Raw genomic sequence first — 9,678 nt, 5'->3', positions numbered from 1 at the left:
ATGAAGATGCCCGAGTCTCAGATTTGGGCTGTACTCTTCTTCATCATGCTCTTCAGTATTGACTTGTCCTCCATGTTTGGGTTCCTTGAGGGCCTGACCATGGTGCCCAAGTGGACGCCCAAAGAGCTTGTGACAGGTGAGGCAATGAGGTGGCTACGAGGCTGCATGTTTGATCATGAAACAGTCATGAAATTGAAGACAACCTATCTCCTCAGGGTTCATAGGCCTCATTTCCTTCTGCCTGGGGCTGATTTTCACCCTGGGCTCAGGAAACTACTGGCTGGAGATCTTTCACAACTATGTGGGGTCACTGCCTCTCCACATTATCGCCTTCTTTGAAGTCATCGCTGTGGTCTTTGTCTATGGCATAAACAGGTCTCCTCTTCTTCCAGTTCGATGATGCCATGCATCGTAATGCAACCTCTGCTCTGAACAGGTGGACTTCCTGTCCTCAGATTTAGTGATGACATTGAGTGGATGACTTCTATTGGCAGGTCATGTGGAGGGTCATCAGTCCCCTGATGCTGCTGATTGTCTTCCTGGCATACATTGTGTTTGAAGCAGAAAAAAAGCCCACCTACTCTGCATGGAACCCGGACTATGTAGGCAGTGGTGGCCTAGCGGTTAAGGAAGTGGACCCGTAATCAGAAGGTTGCCATTTCGAATCCCGATCCGCCATGGTGCCACTGAGGTGCCACTGAACAAAGCACCGTCCTCACACACTGCTCCCCGGGCGCCTGTCATGGTGCCCACTGCTCACTCAGGGTGATGGGTTGAATGCAGAGGACACATTTCACTGTGTGCACCGTGTGCTGTGCTGCTGTGTATCACATGTGACAATCACTTCACTTTATGTATGATTTCTGATATTCACTCATGAATGATGTTTGGGTGCTTTGGGGTAAAGCAAAGATTTTTGAACAGAACACTGTACATTTGGCCATTTATCCATCATTATGGAGTGTGTGTGTGCGTGGGGGGGGCTTTTCTGTAGGCGGGGTCTCCAAAGCGAGATGAGCTGGCGTACCCCAGCTGGGTTTTCTCTGTCCACCAGTCCAGGTTCCCTGATCATGGTGTATCATGGTGGTGTAAACGGCAGGTGGACCAACAGACCAGACTGTCTCACCTGATAAAGGCCATTGATCTACTGGCTGTTCAGATGCTGGTACATGAACTGGAAGATAACAATAACCACATATTCTGAATGATTCATTTGTCTCACAGAATAAAGTGCTTTGCTGTTTTCGGATAAGAAAAGACAAGTACAGCAAAAGTTACATTCAAATCCTCAATGGTGTCCTGATACTTAATACAGAGCTGTCTTCTAACGTGGTTCATGGAAACCTGCTGCTCTTTAAAAAAAAGCCTAGGATGAATGATGTCCTGTGAAAGACCCTGAGTTGACATCTCCAGAGAGAGACAGAGCCGCTGACAACCTTACAGCTTCGCTCCGAATTCACTATATTTCATTCTCAGGCCATTTATAAAACGTTCAACTTGGTTTGACCCCTTAAATGAAGTGTTCTTTTCTATTTCGAGGCGCGCATGTGTGGGACAGTGGCTGTTTTAATAGGCCTACAGTCATATTGTCCCCCTCTGTCACGTGCTCTGGAATATGCTGGCTGCCTTTGTCCTCCCACTCCCTCTTCTGCTTTTCTGGCATTTTCATACAATGGAGCAGGACACACTGTTGTCCAGCCTTTCTGACCATGACAGCCTGAATTCCTGTCCAGGGAAAGAGGTGCATCTTCACACTGCACATATGGAAAAGGGCTAAAAGTTCATCAAATCGAGGAGTCCTTTCTTACCCAAGGTAATTCCACTTCCATCGTGTGGATGGATTTTTTTCTGGTCATTATCGCTGTCCCGACACAGGCTGCTGTCCTCTGTCCTTCTGTAGGAAACAGCATGGTGTCTTTAAGGCTGTGCGTGCGTTCCTTAATATTCTGTTTACTAGCTGGTTACGGATGATCCGATGTATTCTGTAGGTCTATTATATTATATGTTCGAATAGTTTTAATTGTTATAATATGTAAACAAATATGTCATGTTTCATTTGCTAATTTCTGAAATATGTAAAATGAACAACCCTGTGAGTTAAGAAAAGGGAAATTGCCTGTGGTTCATGTACAAAAAGTGCTTTAGTGTAGAAGTGAGGAGATGGTTTGAACGTTTCTTCAGATTATGAATTATGAAATGTCTGGACTGTATGCAATACACCAGCATGAAATAAGAAGACAAACAGCATCCTTGGAGTCTCAGACCTTCTTTTTATCATCAGAAAAATGTCTCTGAGATCAGATACGCAGCAGGCTGGGCAGATGGTGGAGTTTGAGGGTGAGGACATCAGAGAAGAAAGAGGCAGGAAAGGCAGAACACCAGGTAACTCAAATAAAAATGAGCTACCATAACCCACTTCATTATAATAACTAATAACGATAATATCAACACACACTGCAATCTCAACTAGCAACAATCACATTGTACAGTAATCACAACTAACCTCCACCACATAGATCATTCTAAAACTACACCCCAAAAACAGAAATCACTTGCACTCATCACATCTTGCATCAACTACAACCAACAACCATCACAAGTAACAGTTCCATCCCACAGCAATCACAGGGATTATCACCAAAACAACTACCAAACTAGCATCAGAACCATCTAGAAGAATGTGAACCTCAAGGACAATCACAGCTGTCAGCAACCGCATCCTACAGCAATCATAACTAACCATTACATTTACAAGCAAACAGGTAACAGAGCGCTGGTCTGTTTACAGGGTCGGCCCTCATCTACCTCAGGGGACCAAAATTTCTCATCTACGTCAGTGGAGCCCTGTCCATGTGGGTAAGGAGTCCTCTTGTCAAATTACTTTCTAATGTGCTGTAATTATTTCTCACAAACTGAATATGTTTTAGAAACGAGGAGGAGGAGCCTGTAGGCATGATTTACAGCTTCATTACTTCATCTTTCTAGAGTATTAAACCATCCTTCTATGAATACACGTCGCGCCCAGTACCGACACCAACATGCAGGTTATCAGGCGCTTTAATTCCCAGTGAACGTGACCACGCCCACTACCAACACCAACATGCAGGATATCAGGCGCTTTAATTCCCAGTGAACGTGACCACGCCCACTACCAACACCAACATGCAGGTTATCAGGCGCTTTAATTCCTAGTGAACGTGACCACGCCCACTACCAACACCAACACGCAGGTTATCAGGCGCTTTAATTCCAGCAAACGTGACCACGCCCACTACCAACACCAACATGCAGGTTATCAGGCGCTTTAATTCCTAGTGAACGTGACCACGCCCACTACCGACACCAATATGCAGGATATCAGGCGCTTTAATTCCCAGTGAACGTGACCACGCCCACTACCAACACCAACATGCAGGATATCAGGCGCTTTAATTCCTAGTGAACATGACCACGCCCACTACCAACACCAACATGCAGGTTATCAGGCGCTTTAATTCCTAGTGAACGTGACCACGCCCACTACCAACACCTACATGCAGGTTATCAGGCACTTTAATTCCAGCAAACGTGACCACGCCCACTACCAACACCAACATGCAGGTTATCAGGCGCTTTAATTCCAGTGAACGTGACCACGCCCACTACCAACACCAACATGCATGTTATCAGGCGCTTTAATTCCTAGTGAACGTGACCACGCCCACTACCAACACCTACATGCAGGTTATCAGGCACTTTAATTCCAGCAAACGTGACCACGCCAACTACCAACACCAACATGCAGGTTATCAGGCGCTTTAATTCCAGTGAACGTGACCACGCCCACTACCAACACCAACATGCAGGTTATCAGGCGCTTTAATTCCTAGTGAACGTGACCACACCCACTACCAACACCAACATGCAGGTTATCAGGCGCTTTAATTCCAGCGACCGTGACCACGCCCACTACCAACACCAACATGCAGGTTATCAGGCGCTTTAAATGCTAGTGAACGTGACCACACCCACTACCAACACCAACATGCAGGTTATCAGGTGCTTTAATTCCTAGTGAACGTGACCCCGCCCACTACAAACATTAACATGCAGGTTATCAGGCGCTTTAATTCCTAGTGAACGTGACCACGCCCACTACCATCACCAACATGCAGGTTATCAGGTGCTTTAATTCCTAGTGAACGTGACCACACCCACTACCAACACCAACATGCAGGTTATCAGGCGCTTTAATTCCTAGTGAAAGTAACCACGGCAACTACCAACACCAACATGCACCAACATTTGACATTGTGGTTTTTTTCGGGTTTCATTGGCAGGGTGATCGCATGTGGCACTTTGCCATCTCTGTGTTTCTGATTGAGCTCTATGGTCGAAACCTGCTCCTGACTGCAGTCTTTGGCCTGGTGGTTGCTGGTTCTGTGCTGCTTCTTGGGGCACTGATTGGGGACTGGGTTGACCGAAACCCTCGGAACAAAGGTATGTCCAGCCAAGACCCAGTGTTGAGATTTGTCTTTCTCGATTGTACAAGTCAAGCCACTTAGTTGTCCAGGTCCGAAGCCCACCATAGTCCGGATTTTAAGAACTTGAACATACCTTTAAATGTGGCCTAATAGGCAAAAATCTGATTGGCTTTAACAGAGTGAGAGTTTTCTTCCTGCAGTGGCCCACGCCTCGCTGTTCATTCAGAACATCTCAGTGACAGTGTGCAGCATCGTGTTCATGCTCGTCTTCTCATATAAAAAGCAGATCGAGCAAATCTGGGACGGCTGGTTGACTGTGAGTGTGACAAACATCCGGTTCGGAGCACATTTCTGGCATTCTGGCATTCTGATGTTGCTAAGCTGTCCTCTACTGACTCACACAAGGTGGTTTGTTATACCGTGGTGATCGTCCTGGCAGATGTGGCAAACCTCGCCAGCACGGCCCTGACCATTACCATCCAGAGGGACTGGATCGTGGTCATCACCGGCTACAACCGCGGTCATCTGGCTGGTGAGCTGGGTCTGAATATCCATTTCACGTCGCCGAGCAGCGGCAGCGGCTCATGAATAACAGTGTACCCCCCGTCCACCGTCTCTGAGGCAGGGATGAATGCCACCATGCGCCGCATCGATCAGGTCACCAACATCCTGGCCCCTCTGGCTGTGGGGCAGGTCATGACCCTGGCGTCTAACGTGGTCGGCTGTGGATTCATCCTGGGCTGGAATCTTGTGTCCCTGATCGTGGAGTTCACGTTTCTCTCTCGGGTGTACCGCATCGTCCCGGAATTGTCCGTCAAACCGTCCTTGGTGGGGCTGGATGGACAGAACTGCCTACGGAGGAGAAGGGGGAGGAAGAGAGCAGCAGGTCTGATGGTTTATCATTTAAAAATTCTGATTCTATTGGTCACATTCACAGTCCTACACGGTGTGATATGCAGTGACATGCTTTAGCGGCTGTACAGACCACAGTATTGCAAATATTGCAAGTAAACAATGAACCGATATGCAAATATTGCACTTTTATGTCTATAAAATATGTGTAACAGTCTAAGACAGCGTGTCCCAAACTGCAAGTTTCCTGTGTCTGCAGGTGAAGATCAGACGCAGGGGGTGCAGCCGCCTGGTGCAGATGATGGAAGGCTCAGTCTGCGCCTGAAGGAGCTCGCCAGCCTGCCGCTTTGCTTCCGGAAGTTCCAGCAGCTTCTGAGCACCTGCAAGGACGGCTGGCAGGCCTACTACCGGCAGCAGGTCTTCCTGGCCGGAATGGGCCTGGCCTTCCTCTACACGACGGTGCTGGGCTTCGACTGCATCACCACGGGCTACGCCTACACCCAGGGCATCAGCGGCTCGCTCCTCTCCATCCTCATGGGCGTGTCCGCCATCGCCGGGCTCATGGGCACCGTCCTGTTCACCCGCCTGCGGAAGCTGTACGGCCTGGTCAACACCGGCGTGATCTCCAGCTGCCTGCACCTCGGCTGCCTGCTGCTGTGCGTGTGCTCCGTGTTCGCGCCCGGCAGCCCCCTGGACCTCAGCCTGCTGGCGCCCTACGCCGAGAACGCCAACGGCTCGGCGGCGGAGGGCATGGCCGGGCAGAGGCAGAAACACACGTACCCGCTGCAGGTGGGCACCAACCAGCCCCTGCTGCCAGACCGCTCCTCCATCCACTGGACCAACAACACCCTGCTCTTCGAGAACGCGCCCACGGGGGCCGTGCCAGACAGCTACGCCTCCATCATCCTGCTGTTCCTGGGGGTCATCACAGCGCGCGTTGGTGAGTGGACGCAATTACTGCATCAGTGCTGAAAATTTCTTCTTCACAGTGATGGCGGTCTCCTCATGTCTCTGCAGGCCTGTGGTCATTTGACCTGACGGTGACCCAGCTGCTGCAGGAGAGTATCTGTGAGTCGGAACGGGGTGTGGTCAATGGCGTCCAGAGCTCCATGAATTACCTGATGGACCTGCTGCACTTTGTCATGGTCATCTCCGCCCCACAACCACATCACTTCGGCATTCTGGTCATCATCTCTGTCTTATTCATTACCACCGGACACACGATGTACTTCCTGTATGCGCGCAAGGCCAAGAGGAAGCAGCACCTCAACACGTAAAGCTGCCGTTCCGCCCAAGAAGCGCTGCACGCCAGATGCTGCGTCCCGCCTGTGGAGTGACTGTATCCCTGCTCTGACCCCTGCATCCCAAAATGACCTCTCACCCCACATCCTATAAATTGTCCAATCCTCCTTCTCCTTATGGAACCATTTCAACAGGCGCCGCAGCAGCACTTCACTCTAGATTGCAGGAAGAGAACTCAGCTCCCCCTGCTGGTAGGAATAGGACACTAAAAGGACACCCAGCGATCTCCATAGAAACCGACATCCGGCCAGAACCACAACCCTCAATCCAGATCACTACATCTGAACCCCAACAGCTGGCCACATCTCCATCACCAGTCCAGATCACTACATCTGAATCATCACAGCGTCCAGCTGGCCACATCACAACCATCAGTACAGATCACCACATCTCAAACATCACAGCGTCCAGCTGGCCACATCACAACCATCAGTCCAGATCACTACATCTGAACCCCAACAGCTGGCCACATCTCCATCACCAGTCCAGATCACTACATCTGAACCCCAACAGCTGGCCACATCTCCATCACCAGTCCAGATCACTACATCTGAATCATCACAGCGTCCAGCTGGCCACATCACAACCATCAGTACAGATCACCACATCTCAAACATCACAGCGTCCAGCTGGCCACATCACAACCATCAGTCCAGATCACTACATCTGAACCCCAACAGCTGGCCACATCTCCATCAACAGTCCAGATCACTACATCTGAACCCCAACAGCTGGCCACATCTCCTACATCAGTCCAGATCACCACATCTGAACCATCACAGTGTCCAGCTGGCCACATCACAACCATCAGTCCAGATAACCACATCTGAACCCCAACAGCGTCCAGCTGGCCACATCTCCACCATCAGTCCAGATCACTATATCTGAACCCCAACAGTGTCCAGATGGCCACACCCAACCATCAGTCCAGATCACCACATCTGAATCATCACAGCGTCCAGCTGGCCACATCACAACCATCAGTCCAGATCACTACATCTGAACCCCAACAGCTGGCCACATCTCCATCACCAGTCCAGATCACTACATCTGAATCATCACAGCGTCCAGCTGGCCACATCACAACCATCAGTACAGATCACCACATCTCAAACATCACAGCGTCCAGCTGGCCACATCACAACAATCAGTCCAGATCACTACATCTGAACCCCAACAGCTGGCCACATCTCCATCACCAGTCCAGATCACTACATCTGAACCCCAACAGCTGGCCACATCTCCATCACCAGTCCAGATCACTACATCTGAATCATCACAGCGTCCAGCTGGCCACATCACAACCATCAGTACAGATCACCACATCTCAAACATCACAGCGTCCAGCTGGCCACATCACAACCATCAGTCCAGATCACTACATCTGAACCCCAACAGCTGGCCACATCTCCATCAACAGTCCAGATCACTACATCTGAACCCCAACAGCTGGCCACATCTCCTACATCAGTCCAGATCACCACATCTGAACCATCACAGTGTCCAGCTGGCCACATCACAACCATCAGTCCAGATAACCACATCTGAACCCCAACAGCGTCCAGCTGGCCACATCTCCACCATCAGTCCAGATCACTATATCTGAACCCCAACAGTGTCCAGATGGCCACACCCAACCATCAGTCCAGATCACCACATCTGAATCATCACAGCGTCCAGCTGGCCACATCACAACCATCAGTCCAGATCACCACATCTGAACCCCAACAGCGTCCAGCTGGCCACATCTCCTACATCAGTCCAGATCACCACATCTGAACCATCACAGCGTCCAGCTGGCCACATCACAACCATCAGACCAGATCACCACATCTGAACCCCAACAGCGTCCAGCTGGCCACATCTCCTACATCAGTCCAGATCACCACATCTGAACCATCACAGCGTCCAGCTGGCCACATCACAACCATCAGACCAGATCACCACATCTGAACCCCAACAGCGTCCAGCTGGCCACATCTCCTACATCAGTCCAGATCACCACATCTGAACCATCACAGTGTCCAGCTGGCCACATCACAACCATCAGTCCGGATCACCACATCTGAACCCCAACAGCGTCCAGATGAGCACATCTGCACCATCAGTCCAGATAACCACATCTGAACCATCACAGCGTCCAGATGAGCACATCACAACTATCAGTCCAGATCACCACATCTGAACCCCAACAGCGTCCAGCTGGCCACATCTCCACCATCAGTCCAGATAACCACATCTGAACCATCACAGCGTCCAGATGAGCACATCACAACTATCAGTCCAGATCACCACATCTGAACCCCAACAGCGTCCAGCTGGCCACATCTCCACCATCAGTCCGGATCACCACATCTGAACCCCAACAGCGTCCAGCTGGCCACATCTCCACCATCAGTCCAGATAACCACATCTGAACCATCACAGCGTCCAGATGAGCACATCTGCACTAGGGCTGTGCGGTATAAACGGTACACGATATGTGGAACGGTGTGCAAAATGGGGCGATTTTGATCATACCGCCAACCACAGAAATATCTGCTCCTCATGAAAACGAGAAAAAAAACCTGCGCGAACAGGATTTCGAAGTTTGTCCTAAATTTTAGTTTCCAAAAGAAAATCTAGACTGAAAAATAGCGCAGTCCTGGAGGGACAGCACGACAAAATATGAACAAGCATAGTGTTCTTTAAATCTTTCCTGACAATAATTTATGTAATCACCGGCGTCATAAATATATCCGGTATTTCACAGGCCTTACGGGCGTGACAGGAAGTCCACTTTCCGTAGAATTGCCCGGATATTTTTTTATCTGTCTATGTGCTGGTGTGTCTGCAAAGCGATTAAAATACGACTTCCTGCTGCAGCGCCACGTTGCATTTAATTAACCCGTCAAACTATTTACCGCAATTTATACCATCTGATGCCATATCGCACAGAGCTCAGTCCAGGTGACCTCAGTCATGTACTCCATCACCAGGAGGAAATTCACCACCACCACTTATATCATGCGTCTGCAGCTGTCATAGAGGTCAAAGGTCAGTCTTCTGAAACTATTTTTTT

At 49.7% G+C, this 9,678-nt stretch overlaps 1 protein-coding gene across 3 annotated transcripts; it reads left to right on the top strand.

Moving 5' to 3' along the window:
• On the top strand, nucleotides 1-7,268 carry LOC114790082 (solute carrier family 40 member 1). 3 transcript variants are annotated; one of them, XM_028979797.1, is made up of 10 exons: nucleotides 2-136; nucleotides 1,734-1,813; nucleotides 2,282-2,382; nucleotides 2,789-2,856; nucleotides 4,320-4,479; nucleotides 4,664-4,779; nucleotides 4,869-4,995; nucleotides 5,089-5,349; nucleotides 5,575-6,255; nucleotides 6,333-7,268. In XM_028979797.1, the coding sequence occupies exons 3-10, from the start codon at nucleotides 2,286-2,288 to the stop codon at nucleotides 6,590-6,592; spliced, it is 1,770 nt and encodes a 589-aa protein (XP_028835630.1). In that variant the 5' UTR covers nucleotides 2-136; nucleotides 1,734-1,813; nucleotides 2,282-2,285; the 3' UTR covers nucleotides 6,593-7,268. The 3 variants fall into 3 exon arrangements, with proteins under 3 accessions (XP_028835633.1, XP_028835630.1, XP_028835631.1); XM_028979800.1 differs by lacking the exon at nucleotides 1,734-1,813 and having other exon boundaries at nucleotides 1-136; nucleotides 2,789-2,852; XM_028979798.1 differs by lacking the exon at nucleotides 1,734-1,813.
• The last annotated feature ends 2,410 nt before the right edge of the window (nucleotides 7,269-9,678 follow it).

This window comes from Denticeps clupeoides, chromosome 5 (assembly GCF_900700375.1).
Source record: "Denticeps clupeoides chromosome 5, fDenClu1.1, whole genome shotgun sequence".
Taxonomy (NCBI): domain Eukaryota; kingdom Metazoa; phylum Chordata; class Actinopteri; order Clupeiformes; family Denticipitidae; genus Denticeps; species Denticeps clupeoides.
This window is presented reverse-complemented; position numbering and strand designations above follow the sequence as displayed.

Excerpts from the sequence above, each read along its gene's own strand:
- LOC114790082 (XM_028979798.1), top strand. The coding sequence starts at position 2,286 with ATGTCTCTGAGATCAGATACGCAGCAGGCTGGGCAGATGGTGGAGTTT. Across the intron at positions 2,383-2,788 it reads CAGGAAAGGCAGAACACCAG|GGTCGGCCCTCATCTACCTC; the intron begins GTAACTCAAATA and ends GTCTGTTTACAG. Across the intron at positions 4,480-4,663 it reads CCGAAACCCTCGGAACAAAG|TGGCCCACGCCTCGCTGTTC; the intron begins GTATGTCCAGCC and ends TTCTTCCTGCAG.